The sequence below is a fragment of the Erinaceus europaeus genome, chromosome 17, assembly GCF_950295315.1.
Source record: "Erinaceus europaeus chromosome 17, mEriEur2.1, whole genome shotgun sequence".
NCBI classification, from domain to species: domain Eukaryota; kingdom Metazoa; phylum Chordata; class Mammalia; order Eulipotyphla; family Erinaceidae; genus Erinaceus; species Erinaceus europaeus.
The window spans coordinates 12,091,648-12,112,831 of NC_080178.1; the positions used below are offsets into that span (position 1 = coordinate 12,091,648).

At 41.1% G+C, this 21,184-nt stretch overlaps 1 protein-coding gene and 1 pseudogene across 2 annotated transcripts in view; one reads left to right on the forward strand and one right to left on the reverse strand.

Moving 5' to 3' along the window:
- The first annotated feature begins 6,775 nt into the window (after positions 1-6,775).
- Positions 6,776-21,184, forward strand: part of LOC103116469 (organic anion transporter 7-like) — a 64,859-nt gene continuing 50,450 nt past the window's right edge. Inside the window, exons 1-6 of one of the 2 annotated variants that reach the window (XM_007526366.3) lie at positions 6,776-7,554; positions 9,370-9,473; positions 16,321-16,475; positions 16,581-16,749; positions 17,460-17,583; positions 18,097-18,212. In XM_007526366.3, the coding sequence (XP_007526428.2) occupies positions 7,153-7,554; positions 9,370-9,473; positions 16,321-16,475; positions 16,581-16,749; positions 17,460-17,583; positions 18,097-18,212 (1,070 nt within the window). In that variant the 5' untranslated portion in view covers positions 6,776-7,152. The remainder of the gene's footprint in view (positions 7,555-9,369; positions 9,474-16,320; positions 16,476-16,580; positions 16,750-17,459; positions 17,584-18,096; positions 18,213-21,184) is intronic. The other variant, XM_060176374.1, reaches the window with a different exon arrangement.
- Positions 11,238-11,740, reverse strand: LOC103116468 (cofilin-2-like; annotated as a pseudogene).

The following is a 21,184-nucleotide window of genomic DNA, read 5'->3' on the forward strand; positions in this document are numbered from 1 at the left end:
TTGCAGTTCCAGATGCCACCAGGATGCTGGCTAGGCTTCCCTGGATTGAAGACCCCACCAATGTGTCCTGGAGCTCAGCTTCCCCAGAGACACACCTTACTAGGGAAAGAGAGAGGCAGACTGGGAGTATGGACCGACCAGTCAACGCCCATGTTCAGCGGGGAAGCAATTACAGAAGCCAGACCCTCTACCTTCTGCAACCCTCAACGACCCTGGGTCCATGCTCCCAGAGGGCTAGAGAATGGGAAGGCTATCATGGGAGAGGGTGGGTTATGGGGATTGGGTGGTGGGAATTGTGTGGAGTTGTACCCCTCCTACCTTATGCTTTTGTTCACTAATCCTTTCTTAAATTAAAAATTTAAATAAAAAAAAAAAATAAAAAAAATAAAAAAAATAAAAAAAAAAAAAAGAAAAAAAAAAAAACAGCTCAAAGAAATCATGGCTGAAATGTTCTCCACACCAAAGAAATATTCAAAACATAGATATCCAGGAAGCTGAATGCACAGACAACAATGACAGAGACCCCAAGTGACTAGACAGACACAGATTTAGAAAAAAAATGATGGAGAGGGAGTTCAGAAACTCATTATGAAATCAATTCAAGAAACTAAAGTTAAGGTTCAAGAACTCAGTGATCATTTTACTAAAGAATTACAAAGTCCAGAAATAAACAAACAAACCTACAAACAGAACTGCTGGGCTTAAAACACATTTTGAGTGTAGTTTAGGTTGAGGTAAGAGACCTCGAAAGTAGACCTATCTAGGTGGAGGAGGAGAGAATCAACACTAATAGACAAAGCCACCACACTCTGTGAATTTAAAACTGTTGAAAGGGAAGGTTTAGGGGAAAATGAAGCATTTCTCAAGCAAAATAGCACATTTCATCAAAAAAGACGAACACTAGAGTTATTGGGATCCCCGAGGAAGGAGAAGAATAAGAAAGAGAGAGAGAGAGAGAGAGAGAGAGAGAGAGAGAGAGAGAGAAAGAGACAGAGAGAAAGTAGAGGACATATTCAAAGAAGTTTTAACAGAGAATTTTCCATACCTGAGCAATGTTCAAAATATAGAAATCCAAGAATGTGAATGCACACCTAAATTCTTGAATCCAAAATAACACACACCAAGACACATTACTGTCAAACTACCAAAAACCAGAGACAAAGAAAAAAATATTGCTGGCTGCCAAGGAAAGGAAGAAAAATAACATACAGAGGCATAACAACCAGACTTTCAGTAGATTTCTCATCACAAACTCTAGAGGCAAGGAGGGAGTGGAATGGTATGTTCGAAGTATTAAGAGTTAAGAATTGCCAGAAGAGTATGGATCGACCTGCTAATGCCCATGTTCAGCGGGGAAGCAATTACAGAAGCCAGACCTTCCACCTTCTGCATCCCATAATGACCCTGGGTCCATACTCCCAGAGGTATAAAGAATAGGAAAGCTGTCACAGGACGGGATGGGATATGGAACTCTGGTGATGGGAATTGTGTGGAGTTGTACCCCTCTTATCCTATGGTTTTGTCAATGTTTCCTTTTTGTAAATAAAAATTAAAAAAATAGTTTATGCTGGGGGCCAGGTAGTGGTGCACCTGGTTAAGCACTCACATTACAGTGCACAAGGACCTGGGTTCAAGCCCCCAGTCCCCACCTGTAGAGGGAAAGCTTCATGAGAGGTGAAGCAGGGATGCAGGTGTCTCTCTTCCTCTCCATCTCCCCCTTACCCTCTTAATTTCTCTCTGTCTCTATCTAATAGTAAATATACAAATAAATATAAAAAAAGTATTGTGGGGTTGGGTGGTAGTGCAGTGGGTTAAGCACACATGGCACAAAGTGCAAGGACCAGCCTAAGGTTCCCAGTTTGAGCCTCAGGCTCCCCATCTGCAGGGGGTGGATTGCTTCATAAGCGGTGAAGCACTTCTGCCAGCGTATATCTGTCTCTCCCCCTCTCTGTCTTTCCTTCCTCTCTCTATTACTCTCTGTCCTATCCAACAACAATAACAATAAAAACAAGACAACAAAAATGGGAAAAGTGGCCTCCAGGATCAGAGGATTCGTAGTGCAGGCACCAAGCCCCAGCAATAAGCCTGGAGGCCAAAAAAATTTGCTAACCATAAAATCTGTATTCTGCTAAATTATCCTTCAAATATGAGGGGGGAAAATAAAGATCTTTTCAAACATTCAAAAACTGAAGGACTTTGCCACTACCAATCCTGCCTTGCAAGAATCACTGAGAGGAGTCCAACATGAAAAGAATAGGCAAAGGAAATCCTAACTTAGACATAATAAAGACCTGAAATACCTTAAAAGATAGAGCATCATAAGTGGTGGATGCTTTCCCTCAATAAAAAGTGAATTTGGGGGATCTGGGCAGTGGCGCAGCGTGTTAACCTCACATGGTGGAAAGCGCAAGGACCAGTGTAAGGATCAGGTTCGAGACCCCAGCTCCCCACCTGCAGGGGAGTTGCTTCACAGGCGGTGAAGCAGGTCTGCAGGTGTCTGTCTTTTTGTCCCCTTCTATGCCATCCTCTCTTCTCTCCATTTCTCTCTGTCCTATCCAACAACAACGACAGCAGTAACAACAACAATAACTACAACAAGGGCAACAAAAGGGAAAAAAAAGTGAATTTGGTCAAACAAGAAAATCTCAAAGTAAATCATACCACATAGATATAAAACACATAGAATGAAAGTATAGTATAGAAATATATCTCTAGTTTTTGATAATTTTGGCTTCTTTCACTCTCCCTTTCTTCGCCTCCAGGGGTTTGGTGTCAGCATTACAAAGCCACAGCTCCTGGCAGCCATTTTTTCTGTATTTTTTTTTCCTTCCCATTTTATTGGACAGGACAGAGAGAAATTGAGAAGGGAGGGGGAGATAGAGAGGGAGAGAGAAAGATAGACACTTACAGACCTGCTGCACTGCTTGTAGACGTGAATATATATATATATATATATATATATATATATATATATATACATACTTATTTATTTTTAAAATTTTATCATTTAATGGGGGATTAGTGGTTTACAGTACAGTTGCTGACAGATGGGCACAAATTCTCATCTCCTCATATGTGTTTGCAAAAACACTCTCACCGCCAGCTTAGTTTCTCCTCCACCATCATGTGCCAGGATCCTAAAGCCCCCTCCCAGCTAAGCTCCTCTTTGTCCTCCCTCCCCAGAGTCCTTTGATTTGGTTCAATACACCAAACCAAGGCCAAACTTTAGCCTGTGTTTTCCCTTTCTGCCCTTGTTTCATAAGTTTGACCTGTGAGCCAGGACATTCAGTGTTTATCCTTCACTTTCTGGCTTATATCACTAAACATGATTCCTTCAGGCTCCATCCAAGATGAGGTGAAGGAGATGACACCATTCTTACCAGCTGCGTAGTAGCCCATTGTGAATATATGTATCACCATAACTCTCTTAGCTGCTCCTATCTGAACCTGTGCTCTGTAGCTCTGGCTTATGGTGGCTTCCAGGGATAGATTAAATCTGAAACCTTCACTGCCTGTTTTTGGTTCCTTTGTGTAAATTACCCTTCAGTACCATTTCAAGAGAAGGACTCCTTCACAATAGATTTAGTGCCACTCAGGGGAACTGTTCCTTCTATTTTTCTCTTCGAATCTTCTACAGCACAGTGAAGGGTGCATCTTATGACACCAGAGAGCAATTATTTACTAGCTTGACTCACTGTATTTCTGACCTCTGGACTATAAAAACATGGTCTGAGGCTATCACAGAAAAACTCCACCCACCAAGTAAACCACTGGATTAGCCCCTTACCCTCCTTGATTACTCACTCTGCGCCCCCCCCCCCCCATTTTAAACAACCTAATTTCAATATGAATCTGTGGCTTGGTTTTGAAAAGAAGCAAAGCAAAACAAAGGGTTGTGCCATATTTAGCTTGCTTCAGTCTAATTCTGGATTGGTTTCATTCACACCTTTCATCAGAATTTTGCCTGCAGACACCAAAATATTTGTCTGCTGTTCTTAGCGGAGCAAATTCATGATGACTCACTTTTGTGATCCAGAAATTACTTTTTCTGGAAAAGAAGTCCGCTGCCTATGTGTCAAGTTTATTTTTGCTTGCAGAGAATCAAAGTTCAATGCTACTTTGAGGGCAGTTTTTACAAAGTAGACCTTTCTTCCTTCCTTCCTCCCTCCCTCTCTTTCTTTTCCACCTTGAGTTTTCTCCCTCCTTCCCTCCCTTCCTTCATTCCATTTGACAAGACAGAGAGAAATTGAGAAGGGAGGGGGAAGATAGAGAAGGAAAGATAAAGATAGACACCTGCAGACCGGCCTCACTGCTTGTGATATGTCCCCTTCCCACCTCTGAGCAGATGGGGAATAGGGCTTAAACCTGAACCCTTGCACATGGTAAGTACCTTAAACACAGAGTGAGTTGTCAGTTCTTAGCAGTAGCCCAAGCAAATATTTCTGTTATTTTAGTGAAAACTGTGACCTAATTGGTACCAAAGTGCCCTGGCAAAACCTCTTTGGTGACTCTGCTGCGTTGGAGGTGGGGTTCGTTGAGCAGATAATAGGCTCAAAATCAACATTAAGTTAATTGGATTTGGTGAGAAGCAAATTTTCTCTCCCCCATTGCATTTATTTGGAGGAGGCAGATTTAGCCTCTTACTGGAGACCAAAGCTGTTCAGCTCTGCTTGCCTTTCATAGCTCCCAGATCAAGTTGGCGACCTGGGGAAATTGCAGATTCTTTATTAGTTTTTTTTTTCATCATATGCTCAAATTTACAGCATCTCCTCTTATTTTTTATACTTTTATTTTATTATTGGATAGAGATAGAGAAATTGAGAGGGATAGAAAGGAAAGAAACAGAGAGACACTTGTAGCACTGCTTCACCACTTGTGAAGCTTTCCCCCTGTAGGTGGGGACCAAGGGCTTGAACCTGGGTCCTTGTGGACTGTAATGTGTGCACTTAACCAGGTGCACCATCACCTGGCTCCTGCATTTCCTCAACTACTGGGGAATTTACTTGCAGCCATCCCTTGTCAGCGCAACATCCCACTTCTTTGACAATGGCAACATATTTGCTAATGACACTGGGACTTTCAGTCAAGAAGACCTCCTCAAAGTCTCCATCATCCTGGACTCCAACCTGAGGCCAGAGAAGTGTTAGTGCTTTGCTCACCTCTAGTGGCATCACTTCACCTGAATAGGCTCTTCCCTTCCCTTCCCTTCCCTTCCCTTCCCTTCCCTTCCCTTCCCTTCCCTTCCCTTCCCTTCCCTTCCCTTCCCTTCCCTTCCCTTCCCTTCCCTTCCCTTCCCTTCCTTTCCCCTTCCCCCTTCCCCCTTCCCCCTTCCCCCTTCCCTTCCCTTCTTTTCCCTTCCTTTCCCCTTCCCTTCCCTTCCCCTTCCCCCTTCCCCCTTCCCCCTTCCCCCTTCCCTTCCCTTCCCTTCCCCTTCCCCCTTCCCCCTTCCCTTCCTTTCCCTTCCTTTCCCTTCCTTTCCCTACCTTTCCCTTCCTTTCCCTTCCTTTCCCTTCCCTTCCCCCTTCCCTTCCTTTCCCTTCCTTTCCCTTCCTTTCCCTTCCTTTCCCTTCCTTTCCCTTCCTTTCCCTTCCTTTCCCTTCCTTTCCCTTCCTTTCCCTTCCTTTCCCTTCCTTTCCCTTCCTTTCCCTTCCCTTCCCTTCCCTTCCCTTCCCTTCCCTTCCCTTCCCTTCCCTTCCCTTCCCTTCCCTTCCCTTCCCTTCCCCTTCCCCCTTCCCCCTTCCCCCTTCCCCCTTCCCCCTTCCCCCTTCCCCCTTCCCCCTTCACCCTTCCCCCTTCCCCCTTCCCCCTCCCCTCCCCTTCCCGTCCGTCCCTTCTCTTTTCTCTACTCGCTCTCTCTTTCTTCTGTTTCGATCATTCATTCATTCATTTTTTTTTTTTTTGCCTCTAGGGTTATTGCTGGGGCTAGGTGCCTGTACTACAAATTCGCTGCTCTTGGCAGCCACCCCCCCCCATTTTTGTTGTTGTTGTTATTGTTGTTGGATAGGACAGAGAGAACTTGAGAGAAGAGAGGAAGACAGAGGGGGAGAGAAAGATAGACACTTGCAGACCTGCTTCACTGCTATTAGAAATGATGGATTTGCCTTCATCTCATTATCTTCGGTGGAGATTTGAGGGAATCATGTTGAGTAAGGTAAGCCAGAACGAGAAGTATGAATCTGGGATGATTTCATTCATAGGCAGAAGTTGAGAATTACGAACAGAAAGAGGAAATACAAAGCAGAACTTGGACTGGCTTTAGTGTTTTGCACTGAAGCAAAGGACTCGGGGGCGGTTCGTTTCAGGTCCTGGAGCTTGATGGTGGAGGAGGAGCCTCGGCTAGAGGTGAAAGTGTTTTGCAGAAAATTGAGAAATTTTACACATGTATCAACATGTGTATTTACTGTAAACCATTAATCCCCCAATAAAATAAAATAAAAATAGACCTTGACTAAAACTTTGATATGTTCCTAGACAAACACAGAAAAAGTCCCCACAAATGTTATCCAACACGTCAAGAGGCTTGTAAGAACTAAACACATCTGCAGTGCCACTTCATGGCTAGTTGTGACCTGCAGGAGACAGTCACTCAAAGGGAAGAATTGCGCCATATTTCCTTGCTGTCATTGAACGTAGACCATTCTCATGAACTTTTTATTAGCTCTTTTTCAAAGTTCAATGCTATGCAAGCAAAGCTTTTGCCATCAGTCCTAATCACAGGCAAATCAAAAGCATTTTCCATTTGCATCTTAAAAATGATATGGTCTGGAAAGACTACAAAGACCATAGCATGTTTGTTAGTTTATTTACAGAGAATGTAGGGATCAAAGTCCCTTGCTATTTCTGGGTCTAGCTATCAAAAAAGAAGTTCGGCAGAGTAGAATTTGCAACGGTTTTACTTTTCAACTGCTAGCTATATCTCCTCACTACCTCTGCAACTTTAAAGAAAACAGCTGCTTTCCTGAACCCCAAAACAACGCGGAGAAACAGCATCCCCAGGACCCTCAGCAGAGGCAAGGCAGAAGCCCTGAGGTGAACCTAGAGTAACATCTGCACACACCAGGTGGGACACACTGGATGAAAACATTTTGCCACTTTGAATTTTTCTAGCTACAGTAACTTTTCGTCATCTTGGGGATCATCTCTTCGGCTCTGATGGGTTTTAATAGTCTCTTGAGTCTAGTTGGAGGCCTGGGGAAATTCCAGATCCTTCAGATGATTTTTATAGGTGGTTCTCTCCTCATAGTGTACTGTCATATTTTACTGGAGAACTTCACGGCAGCTGTCCCTGCTCACCGCTGCTGGGTCCACCTCCTTGACAATGACACCATCTCAGCTAATGACACTGGGACCCTCAGCCAAGAGGACCTCCTGAGAGTCTCCATCCCCCTGGACTCCAGCCTGAGGCCAGAGAAGTGCCGGCGCTTCGTCCACCCCCAGTGGCAGCTCCTTCACCAGAATGGCACCTTTCCCGATGTGACAGAGCTGGACACGGAGTCCTGTGTGGATGGCTGGGTGTATGACCGCAGCACTTTCTCTTCCACCATCGTGACTAAGGTGAGAGGGCCCATTTACTTCTTAAGATTCCTTGACCTGGGTGTTTAGAGAAAGCACAAGTAACGAACATGCATCTAGCTTTAAGTCACCGTATAGTGCTCATCCCACAATTTTTCAATAAATACAACTGGTTCTCTCTTAAACATCAGGTACTCTCATATCCTAGTAGACTAATGAACTAGAATATAGATGTGAGCTTTCTACTATTTCCTTCCTTTCTTCCTTCCCTCCCTTCCTCCTTCACCTCTTTCTTTCCTTCCTTCTATTCTCCTTCCTTCTTTTCTTTTTTTAAAAAAATATTTATTTATTTATTTGTCCCCTTTTGTTGCCCTTGTTGTTTTATTGTTGTAGTTATTGTTGTTGTCATCATTGTTGGATAGGACAGAGAAATGGAGAGAGGAGGGGAAACAGCGAGGGGAGAGAAAGACAGACACATGCACACTTGCTTCCCCTGCAGGTGGGGAGCCGGGAGCTTGATTCGGGATCCTTATGCCGGTCCTTGTGCTTCCTTCCATGTGCACTTAACTTGTTGGGCTACCATCTGACTCCCTCTTCTTTTCCTTCCTTCTTTTCTCTCATTTCTTCCTCCTTCTATCCTTCCTTTATTTCCCTTTCTTTCTTTCTTTCTTTCTTTCTTTCTTTCTCTCTCTCTCCCTTTCTTTCTTTCTTTCTTTCTTTCTTTCTTTCTTTCTTTCTTTCTTTCTTTCTTTGTCCCTTCCTTCTATCTTCCTCTCTTTCTTTGCTTCCTTCCTCCTTCATTTCTTTATTTCCTTCTTCCTTTCCTTTATTTCTTCCTCTTCCCTCCCTCCCTCCTTCCTTCTTTCCTTCTTCCCTTTCTTTTTTTCCTTCTTTTATCTTCTTTCCAGAACACTGGAGAAGCTCTGGTTTATGGTGGTGCGAGAGACTGAACCTGGGATTTTGGATCCTCAGGCATGAAAGTCCTCTTTTTCCACAGAACTATCATGCTATCTCTCCTGCTCTGAGCTTTTTGTTCTGACTTTTATTCCTAGAAAGATGAAAGGTTAAACAAGCCATTTGTGAAGCATGTTAATGATGTGTTAATATTGTACAAGTCAAGAATGCTCAGTTTTGCTTGAAAACTAGGGATATTGATTATACCTCCACTATGTCCTAGAGTGGTCATAGAAGAAGGTCAGGAGTCAGTAAATTTTTAAAGCTCACCAAATGTTTGCTGGCTGTGGCCATGGTCAAGAACCAGTTAGTATGGAGTCAAAACAAATTAATAAAACCAATAGGCAAAGGGGAGGCATCCCAGATGCGTAAGCTGAGATCTGAGTGATAAACAGAGGTCAGTGGAGGCTGAGCAATGGCATTCCTGGTTAAGTGTACCTTGTACTAACGACAAGGACCCACACAAGAATCTGGGTTCAAGCCTCCACACTGCTCCCCACCATGCAGCAAAACAGGTCTGCAAGTGTCTAACTTTCTCTCTTCCTCTTTGTCTCCCCCTCCTCTTTCAAATTCTCTCTGTCTTATCCAGTAAAAATGGGGGAGGAATGGCCACCAAGAGCAGTGGATTTGCAATTTAGGCACTTACCCTAGCAATAATCCTGGAAGGAAAAACAAACAAATAAACAAAAGACAAATCAAAACAAACAAACAAACAAAAAACCCCCACCACCACCCACAAAAAACAAATATCAGTTAATGCAAAAAAAAAAAAAAAAGGAAACTGGAGAAGATGGGCCTTAGATATGGAAAATTATACATCGCACAAGTCATTTTAATCCAGTTTCCACCGAGTGGCTATAAACTGTTGTGGAATTCTCATTTATTAGTTCCCTTCTCTTGCAGTGGGACCTGGTATGTGAATCTCAATCACTGAAATCAGTGGTCAGATTTATTTTCATGACTGGAATGCTTCTGGGAAGCATCGTTTTTGGCCAGTTATCAGACAGGTGAGTGTCTCTGGATCATGGCTCTTTTCACCCAGTTATTTTTCTGAACTCATGAATCATTCTTCCATTCAGAGACACTCAATGCAAACTGATCTGTTTGGGAGATGCCTTGGTTCTCAGGGGTCTAGGAGCATAAATAGAAGATTATAGAATGGTGAGTGCTGTTCTGTCAGCTGTAAGCACTCTGTGGGGAACATAGAAACAACATTTCTACCAAGCCTCTCTCTCTCTCTCTTTCTCTCTCTCTCTCTGTGTGTGTGTGTGTGTGTGTGTGTGTGTGTGTAGGGTATTTCAAGACAGCACTTAGAAGAGCTTCTACTATATGTAGGTTAGGAAGAGAAAGAGTTATATGGGAAGAGAGAGGAAAATGCTTCATGATGGGTGTGGGTGGGGTTCAGCTTATTTTAACACACACACACACACACGCACACGCACACGCACACGCACACGCGCACACACACACACACACACACACACACACGTAGGCTTTAACTAGATGGCCATGTTTAGTGCCTCCTCAACTATTTGAGCTGAATGCTTGTGGATTTCCAGAGCCCGTTTACTGTGTCCCTGTTGCCCAAGTAAGTCTGTTGTGGACATAGCAATGTGTCCTGGCAGTGCAAAGAAGAATTATTCCAATAATCTCAATCTTTTTCTCTCCTCTTCCCCCCCCCCCTTTTTTTTCCCTTTTAAGAGGATATGCAGGTAACAGAAATGAACACTAAGTACTAGGATAAGTTGATGACACCATTAACATAACTTACTTGGCATTCCTGTTGGGAGTGAGGAGTTAAATTCATTACAAAAAAAGTGCTCTCCATGCATAGTGTCATATCTTTGCTGCCACATCACAAAATAGGTTTACCAAGGCAGGTGAGGTGTCCAAAAGCTTGAGCCTCACAAAACTGTAATCAAATGCAACTATAAATAATACTGAATAAAGTTTACCATCTGATCAGTGGATAATACTTTCAAGGCATTCAGTTAGCTTACCCTTTGCAGTTATCTAAGCTATTCACATTGATAATCACATTCATTGTAGTGCTCGCTTCAAGGAAGGCATATAACCAGTCATTTTGGTTAAACTATGATGGGAAGGCACTCTTTGGATTCTATATAAAATTAACAGTCTAATGGTAATGACTGATAGACTGCTTATGTGAATGTTATTTCCTTCCTTCATTGTGTTGAAGGACCCAGTGGGAAAAAGAAGAAATAAAATACATGAAAAACACCAATACTATTCCAATTGACAAAGTTGTAGAAACAGAAGCTTCTTAGATCCAGATGGCATTAGACTGTAATTTTTTTTACATATTAATTTTACCCATTGGTCTGTGACTTTCTTGTGGTTAGAACATATATATATATATATATGTATATATGCATATATATACATATATATATATATATATCGCCTCCAGGGTTATTGCTGGGGCTCAGTGCCTGCACCATGAGTCCACTGCTCCTGGAGGCTATTTTTTCCTGTTTTTGTTGCCCTTGTTGTTTTATCTTTGTTGTGATTATTATTATTGTTACTGATGTAGTTGTTATTGGATAGGACAGAGAGAAATGGAGAGAGGAGGGGAAGACAGAGAAAGGGAGAGAAAGACACCTGCAGACCTAATTCACAGCTTGTGAAGTGGCCCCCCCTTGCAGGTGGGGAGCTGGAGGCTGGAACCAGGATCCTTACTCCGGTCCTTGTGCTTTGCTCCATGTGCACTTAACCCACTGTGCTACTGCCTGACCCCATAGACTGTCATTTTATAAGGGGTTTCCTTCAAGTGAAACTACGACATCGCCTCACAGTTTCTCTCCCAGTGTTGAACAACCCTTTACGTCACTCAATCCATTTACTTGCCATTCATGTTTAATATCTGTAAATTTCTTTTTAATGGTATCTTTCGAGCTAGAGTAAGTCATCTTGCTTTTTTAAAGGTGAACTCTCAGGGGCCCAGAATGTAAATACCAGGCTTTCCTTCATAGACTCTTTTGTTTCATATGTGGCATTGCACAAAGCTTGTAGGCAATTATCTAGAGGTAGCAACTTCACAAAAGGTGTGTAGGGGTCCTCTACAGTATCACCAGTGTAACCCACCAAGATCTGCTTCGCTTCCTCTACAATTATTTGTCTTTTGTCTTTGCATAAACAGAAAAGAACAGCTTTCTTTCTTTCCTTTAGATCTCCTCTTGTGTAGAAGATTTCCTTACATTCATATCATTAAACCTTTGATGATGTTATCATTCACTGTTACTCCAGAAGCCATAGTGCCTGTGGCTGTGGAGATTTTTTTTTTTTTTTTTTTTTTTTTTTGCAAAAGCAGTTTTTTAAAAGTCATGGGACATACACGCAATGGAATACTTCTCTGAGGTTAAGGAAAAGACTATCAACTGTCTTTTGGAAATAAATGAATGGGACTGGCAGTGATTATGCCTAGTGAAGTAAGTAAGGAAGTGGGGGGACAACTATATGATGATTTCACTCAGAAGTGCAGGACAGAGAATTGAAACATGTGAAAAAGAAAAAAAAAATATATATGTAGTCAACCCATAGCTCTCTTGGGAGAAGTATGGTGGTTACCCTCAAGGGGATTTGGTGTAGGAATGGTATGGAATTGTAGCCCTATTTTCTTATAATTTTGTAAACAACCTATTATTTATTTATTAATGAGAAAGATAGGAAGAGAAAGAGAGAGAGGAAAAGAACCAGACATGTTTTTGGGATTGAGCTCATGATCTCATGCTTGAAATGCCAATGCTTTATCCACTGCACCACCTCCCAGACTACTCAGTCAGCTTTTTAAAGGTAAGCTTTAGAATCATGCAATTAATGCAATCAATTCAATGACAACTGCTGTCCTCATGTGCAGTGTTAGAATCTATACCTGCCAGTACCACTGCTGAATTAAACAGTCAACCAGTCTCTTTCTTCACTCAGGAATGTCTTCTCTAGGGATATAGTTTATTGAATTATCTCATACCTTCTACCAGCAGAGGCCCATGTGTTATCTCAGCTGGGAAGTGTGAACTTTGAATGTATGGCAGTAAATACAACTTATAAAAGTCTTCACTGTTAGAGTGTTCACTCTTAAGTTTCTATATCACAGCTCGCTGTAGTTATGTAATATAAAAGTTCAAATAACATAGTTTCTGTTTGGATAATAAGGTTATAAATGGAAGGCGGAAACCTAAGCATGATAGATTGGTAGGTAGACAGGCATGTTTAAGAGCATCAGCACCGGCAGAGCCAAGATGGCGGCTTGGAGACAAAACCTGGTGTAAGCTCTGCAAGGAAGCTGCTTTCAACCAATTTTGGCTAAATCACTAATGATATTTTAAAAATATCAACTTGATAATGTTCCCTCAAAAAAAGTAACTTAATGTTTGCTTTAGGAGTTTTGATAGAGTTTAGTCCTTAGGTTATCTTGATCCCAATTTTATTTCATTTCATTGCCATCTTCTCTTTGACTCCTCTCCCCTCTCCCATTTCTTTTTTTAAAATTATTTTTATTTATAAAATGGAAATATTGACAAGACTATAGAATGAGAGGGATACAACTCTACACAATTCCCACCATCAGAACTCTGTATCCCATATCCTCCCCTTATAGCTTTCCTATTCTTTATCTCTCTGGTAGTATGGACCCAGGATCATTATGGGGTGCAGAAGGTGGAAAGTCTGGCTTCCCCACTGAACATGGGCTTTGGCAGGTTGATCCATACTCCCAGCCTGCCTCTCTTTTTCCCTAGTGGGGAAGGGACCTGGAGAGCCCACCAAAGTTCTATGCCTCTCTGTAGAATTGCTGTAATTCACACAAAGTCTGCAAGTCACACACTGATGCTTTTGAAACAGCATCATCTGAAATTATTAATATAATCTCAAATTTGGAAATAATGTGGAATTCTATAAATAATAGAATGGATGAATAGGTACTGGATGTTGACACAAGATATTTTTTTAGATAGCAATGAAAATGAGAAAAAAATCTCTGTGTGGTAAGATTGATGAATATCAAGACTATACGCTAATCACAAGGACAAAAAATTGATTCTAAATGTCACCATTCTCTCTAGTTAAGATAAAAACAGTCAACCTAAAAGAGTCAGCAGATGATTAGTAGGAATTTTACTGAGATTGTATCAGTCTACTAGAACATGTTGGTAAGATTTTAATTTAAAAACTATTGAATTTTCTCATCTACAAATATGGTAGAAGACTCCATTAACTTTAGATTTAAAAATTTTTTTTTCTTGTTTTCTAGCTTGTGAAAGATGTCATTTATTTCCTCACTAAACGTATTGCTAGTTAATTTAGTTTTGATGCTCCCTCCATCTTTTTCCTTTTATACTTGATAGGACAGAGAGAAATTGAGATGGGGAAGGGGAGAAAAAGGGGAAAGATAAACGCTTGCAGACCTGCCTCACCACTCATGAAGCACCTCCCTGTGGGTGAGGAGTAGGGGCTGGAGCCCCAGTCCTTACACATGTCGATATGTGCACTTAACTGGGTGAGCCACCACCCAGTCACCCTCAGCAATGTTGTTATATTTAATTTTGCATAGATTCATTTTTAAATTTCATATGAAATAGAGGGTTTTGTGAGAGAGAGAGAGAGAAAAGGAGGAGTAGTCAAAGGAGGAGAAAAAGAGAAGGAGGAGGGGAGAGAGAGACAGAGACAGAGAGAGAGACAGAGAGAGAGAGATTGGGAGAGGAGTCAGAGCAATATTCTGGAATATGCAACTCTGATTAGCCCAGAGACTGAAGCATGCCAGTTCTGCACTCTATTAACGGTTTCTAAATGGTTTTAGTATCACATTTTATCTCAAGGGTGTGTCCTTGAACAACTTCTGGAACCTAAAGAAGACAAGCACATTCATGGGGGCGTTACAATGAAGAGCCTCTAATTATCTGAGGTCTAGCTCTGGACAGGCTAACAGGCTTAAAGGTGGTCCTGGTTCTTTGGTTGCCTTCTCCTTTCGAGTCTCAGTAGAAAAGGAATAAATATTTTATGTGAACTCAGCACCCCTATGTTCATAGTTGCATCATTCATAATGGCTAAAGAGTGGAAGCAGCCTAAGTGCCATCAACAGATGACTGGCTAGAGAAGTTCTGGGATATATGGTCCATGGAATAGTGCTCTGCAATCAAAAAAGATGATTTTGTGTCTTTTGGGACAAAATGGATGGAACTGGAGGTGATTATGCTTAGAAAAATAAGTAAAGAGATGAAAGACAACTACTGGATAGTGTCATTCCTATGTGCAATCTACAGAACTGATATAAATGAACTTGCCAAAATCCAACTTAAACACACACACACACACACACACACACACACACACACACACACACACACACACACACACACACTCGAGCAAGCAACCTGTTTCTAATACTTGTGAGGACTATGATGGTTATCTGTGGGAAGTGACAGAGTGAAACAGAACTTTGGTGTCTGTGTGTTGTGGAACTATACATTATAATCTTCAAACATTGTAACCCACTATTAATCACAAATAAAAAAAGGGCACAGGGTGCTGGGTGGTGGTGCACCTGGCTGAGTGCACATGTTATAATGCACAAGGACCTGGGTTCAAGCCCACTGGTCCCCACCTGCAGGGGGAAAGTTTTGCAAGTGATGAAGCATTGTTGCAGGTGTCTCTCTTCCTATCACTGTCTTCCCTCTTGATTTCTGGCTGTCTCTATCCAGTAAATAAATAATTATAAAAAAGGAACAAAAGAGATTATATAAAGAAACAGTAGAAGAAAAATTTCCAAACTTGCTGAAAATATCCATCCACAAACCCAAATGACTCAGAGGAAATAAAAATATTCCTAGAGAAAATGGTAGAGATTGCCAGAATCTGAGGGGAAAAGGAAGAGGGAATTCTTATTGAAGAGGATACCAGAGCTCTTAAAACTCAGCAGTGGGAGAATGAACAAGCCAATTTCAAACTGGAAAAAAAAGAACATACATGCTATCAGAGAAGTTATACAAATAACAAGCAAGTATCTGAAAAGGTGCTAATAACACATATCATTAGGAAATTGGAAACTGGAATAAAATGAGATACTGGCAGGGGGAGATAGTATAATGTTTATGCAAAAATACTTTTTAAAAATTTATTTATTTATTTATTTAAATATTTATTTTCCCTTTTTGTTGCCCTTGTTGTTTTTCATTGTTGTAGATGTTGTTGTTGTTAGATGCGACAGAGAGAAATGGAGAGAGGAGGGGAAGACAGAGAGGGGGAGAGAAAGACAGACACCTGCAGACCTGCTTCACCGCCTGTGAAGCGACTCCCCGGCAGGTGGGGAGCCGGGGCCTCGAACCGGGATCCTTACGCCGGTCCTTGTGCTTTGCGCCACATGCGTTTAACCCACTGCGCCACCGCCTGACCCCCAACAAAAATACTTTTTTTAAACCAGTTTTTTCGTAGTTCTTATTATTTATTTATTTATTGGGGAATTAATGTTTTACATTCAACAGTAAATACAATAGTTTGTACATGCATAACATTCCCCAGTTGCCCATATAACAATACAACCCCCACTAGGTCCTCTGTCATCCTTCTTGTGTAGTTTTTATTATTGTATAGACAGAGAGAAATTGAGAATGGAGGGGAGATAGAGACTGAAAGAGACAGAGAGACCTGCAGCCCTGCTTCTCCACTCATGAGGCTTTCCCCTGCAGGTGTGGACCAGGGGCTCGAACCCGGGTCCTTGCACACTGTAATGTGAGCACTTATTAATACATCTATTGGATTTCAAAAAGTGTGCCTACCCTTCACTAATCTCTACAACAGGTTGTTACTATTCCCAGTAGCTGACCTGTCCCTGTTTCTCAGGTTTGGGAGGAAGTTTGTCCTCAGATGGTGCTTCCTCCAGCTCGCCATTGCTGACACCTGTGCAGCCTTTGCTCCCAACTTCCCTATTTACTGCTCACTGCGCTTCTTGGCTGGGTTTTCCACCATCACCATCATGACAAATGGCATCCTGATTCGTAAGTTAAAGCACCTTTGGATCTTTGGCCTTTTCCAAGCCTTCCCTTTGACTTTAAAATTCTAACTTTCTTAACAGTCAAAATCCTGCTTGTGTTTTCTTTCAGTTGTAGAGTGGACAGTGCCCCAATTCCAAGCCTTGGGGATAACAGTGCCAATTTCTTCTGCTTGTATTGGACAGATGATCATGGGAGGAGTAACTTTTGTCATCCGGGACTGGCGTACTCTTCAGTTGGTGTATTCTGTACCATTATTTGTCATCTTTTTTTTCTCAAGGTATAAATTTTATTCCTTCCTTTGTCTTAGAGAATTCTGGGATGTAAGGTACACATCATAGAACACAGGAATTCTGTTTGATCCCTAGTTGTCATCTGAGAACATACTCTTCACATCTGTAACCTACGCTCAGTTCATGAAGTTGAACAGCTAAAGTATCCAGGTGCTTTCCAAGACATTTTATTTAGATGGAATTTCAAATAAGGACAGTTTGGGTATAATATCCTTAATATTGCACAGAGCATAATTAAAACAAAATTATTTATCATCTACCTGAAATTTCCATCAATTTGAAAAATTTATATCTTTATTTACCAAATTGTTTTATGGAAGTAAACAACACATTTATAGTAGAAGTATTTCCAAAATACTTCATTGGACATATCTATTCTCATATTCACTATTTATTTGAATTCAAGTGTAACTAGGCACAATATTTCCTTATTTGCTAAAACTGGTACTATTCCCAGAATAAAAAAAGGATCTAGTATGACTCCTACTCTGTATTCACAGAGGGAAGGTAAGCAGTGTGGAAATGTCATTCTCACATTCGTCTAGTTATGTATGGCACAAGAGAATGTAAGTTTATATTTCCTGGTATAACCAAACAAAGTAAGGTATTAGATGGGAAGGGAGAAGCATTTCAGGATGAAAGTTTGTTGAAAAAGAGGCAAATGAGAGTTGAATGCGTCTCTGTCTTCTTTGACCAGGTGGCTAGTAGAATCTGCTCGGTGGCTGATTATCACAAACCATCTTGAAAAGGCCTTAGAGGAACTTAGGAAAGCCGCACACAGGAATGGAATAAAGAATGTTGGAGACATCCTAACCATGGAGGTGAACAGGAAAAGGAGTTGGGTATGGGATAGAAGGAAGGAGTCATCTGACTGAGATAGTAGTTGTTGTCCACAATGTGAAGAAGGGTGAAGATGCAGGTCTGGCTATGGACTTCTATAACTCATTGTCATGGTTCTAAATGACTATTAGGATTGTTTGAATGAAGGTCCAGCTACAGCTATTGCTGATAGGCCTGAACACAGAAATCTGTCCATGTTTAATGTGTACTACACGATGAATCTGGAGATAGGTACACATCTAAATATCATCATGTAATCTGCATAGAATATTGATTTGAAATATATCATATGTCAATAACTTTATATAATTCCCTCAGGTTCCTTTAACTTTTGAACTCATGTTTCACAACACATTTAGTCCTGTCATTGCATTTTTCATGTCTCTCTTCTAAGTATAACAGCAAGTTATCTTTCTTGTACTCTCCTGGGGACATTGTAATGAGTACCATTTTGTGACAGTTTAAATGCATTCTTGTTACTCCTGTTATTGAAGGTTGTGAGAACCGCCATGCAGGAGGAAGTGGAGGCAATGCAGAAACGGGCTTCTGTGCTTGACTTGTTTCGCACACACAACCTTTGCAAGATGATCTTTCTCCTATCCTTTGTGAGGTAGGTGACAGATCACTCACAAAGACTGTGAAAACAGTGGACATGCTAATCTGTTTCATATTAGAGGATATGACATGATGTAAGGATAGATGTGAGATAAACATGAGGAAGCTACATATATATTCTCTATGTTTCAAGACAAAAGGTTATGAAAAACACACTGAACTAGTACTAATTATTTGGTGAGTTTTGTTTATCGCATTATCCTTTCAGGCTGAAAATTTCAGTCACTGTACAGATTTTGATGTCAGATTTCCTTGTTAGTTATTTCTTGATTATGTCTTCATAGTCAAGTTGGAGCAAAGCTCTAAATACTAAGTGAACAAATGCATGCACCTGGCTGAATATTTCCATATATGAATATATAAATACCACCAAGGTATAAAAAAAATCCGTTAACGTCCTAGAAGGGGATACCCCTTCTATTCACAAGAACAGCATTTTCCGTTAATTAAACAAGCAAAACACCGTAACAGTGATGACTTCCATTATCACATGATATTTATAACAGTTTTATTTGTTTCATTTTAAATTTGTGATTAATAGTGGGTTACAATTTTGTAAGATTACAGTGTATAGTTCCATATTACACCCATACCAAATGTCTGTGTCCCCTCTCTCCCAGCTCTCAAAGATAACCAGCATAATTCTTACAAAGTTTTAGAAACGGTTTGTTTGCTTTCTCCTCCTCCTCCTCCTCCTTTTTTGTTGCAAGTTCATGTGTATTGTTCATGTTCTCTAGACTGCACATATAAATGAAACTATCTAGTAGTTGTCTTTCATCTCTTTATTTACTTTGCATTCTCCCCTCTGTTGGTTTCTGTAGCTCAGCTATTTTGTTAAACCCTGTTCTGATACTGCATTAGCTTGTTCAGCCAGTTGTGCTCTTAGCTCAGCTTTTTCTATTTCAGCTTGCAGCTCTCTAATTACCTCTAGATAATTAGTGTTTTCTTTCATTCTCATTTTCTTCCAGAGTCTCATTTGTTGTTTCTGCATTTCTGATGACAGTTCTTTCAAACTCTTTACTCACTCCTGTGATTATTTCCTTAACTATTGTTTGGATGTTGACCTCAGCATTTTGTGCTTCACCCTTTGGGGGGCATTTAGCTGGACTCTTGTCCTGGCTCATTTCTCTAATATTTCTTCTTGTTGGTTTAACCATTTTATATAATATGTTATGAGTTCCCTCTCTTAGTACTTTTCAAATTACTGATCACTATTGCCTGGATTGCCTTGTGTCTAAGTAAGGTAACTAAAGGGTTCACAGTTGTGGAAATTAACAGTTGTTTCAATAGTATTTTAATCCCTGATTTGGAGAGAAACACATCTGCTGCAGCTCATAGCCCTGCCTCCTGCTGCTCTCTCATTCTCATTTTCTGTTTCCCTATTTCTGATGACATTTCTTTCGAACAACTCTTTTCTCACTCCTATGACTAATGCCTCAATTAGTGTTTAGATGTTGACCTCATTCTCATGTACTTCTACCTTTGGGGGGCTTTCATCTGAGCTTTTGTCCTGGTTTATTTCTCCAATGTTTCTTCTTGGTTTAACCATTGTATATGCTGTGTTATGAAGTTCCCCTTTCAGTACTTTTCAATCCACTAATCACACATGGGTGGATTGACTTGTGTTTAAGTAAGGTAGTAAGAGTTCACAGTTTTGGAAATTAACGGTTGTTTTAATGTTATCTCAATCCCTAAAGTGAAGCACAAGTGGCTCTTTTGTTCTTATGTTCTTCCCTGCAGGCTATGGGAGCCTGAGAGCTTTTTAATTGAAAGTAGATTTTTTTAGCTTAATCACTCACTTCTAACCAAGAGATAAAACAGGGTGGAGAAAGGGACCAGGTGATGGCTCACCTGGTTGAGTGCACATGTTACAGTGCACAAGGACCTGGGTTCAAACCCCTGGTCCTCACATGCAAGGAGAAATCTTTGTGAGTGGTGAAGCAGGGCTGTAGATGTCTCTGTCTCTCTCCCTTCCTATCACTCCCTTACCTCTCAATTTCTGGCTGTCTCTATGCAATAAATAAATAAAGATTAAAAAACAGGGTGGGAGAGAGATAGCACAATGGTTATGTGAAGAGATTCACATGCTCCGAGGGTCCAAAGCCCCAAGCCCAATTCCATGCTCTGCCAGCAGTCAGAGATGAGCTGGGCAGCAGTTCTTGGCCCTGTGAGTTTCTAAACAAATCCTGTTTGTACTCCCTGGATTCTGAGGCAGTTACTCACTGTGTCTCCCAATTTATCAGGAGAACAATTTGGAAAATTTCCCACTATAGAGCCTCACCTCCAGACCAGCAGGAATGTAAATCTTCTCCTGACTTGCCTGGTCAGTTCTTTGGCCCCGAATATCAGTACAGGACCTACTCGCTGCTGTTCCATCCTCCAAGGAACAGCAGCAATGGAGACTCACAGTTTCAATTGGTGAGACTCAAGGAGTCCTCTTCTCCCCTCAGTAGTCTTTTTGTTGATAAAACTCGGACCGGAGGTGGTGTTTCATCTGGCAAACTGTCGGTCTGTTACCAGCTGCTTCCAAGTAGACATGGGCTTTTAGCCCAGGAATCTCTTCCTTAAGCTCCTCTCTGTCCATGTGACATACATGTTTGCACTCACCTGTGACTTGGTGGGTTCCCAAAGTGATTCTAGTCTTGTCTTTGTGCATTCTAAGGTGATCCTCTGTTTTTCTTCTTTACTTATTTTTCTAAGCATAGTCACCTCCAGTTCCATCCATTTTGTCCCAAAGGGCACAAAGCCATCTTTTTGATTGCAGAATAGTATTCCATGGAGTAAATATCCAATAACTTCTTTAGCCAGTTATCTGTTGATGGGCATTAAAGTTGTTCCCACTTTTTGGCCATTGTGAATAATGAAGCTATGAACATAGGGGAATATATGTCTTTTTGAATTTCTCTTTGAGTGTCCTTTGAATAAAATTCCTAGTGGTATTGTTGGAACATAAAGTAATTCCATTTT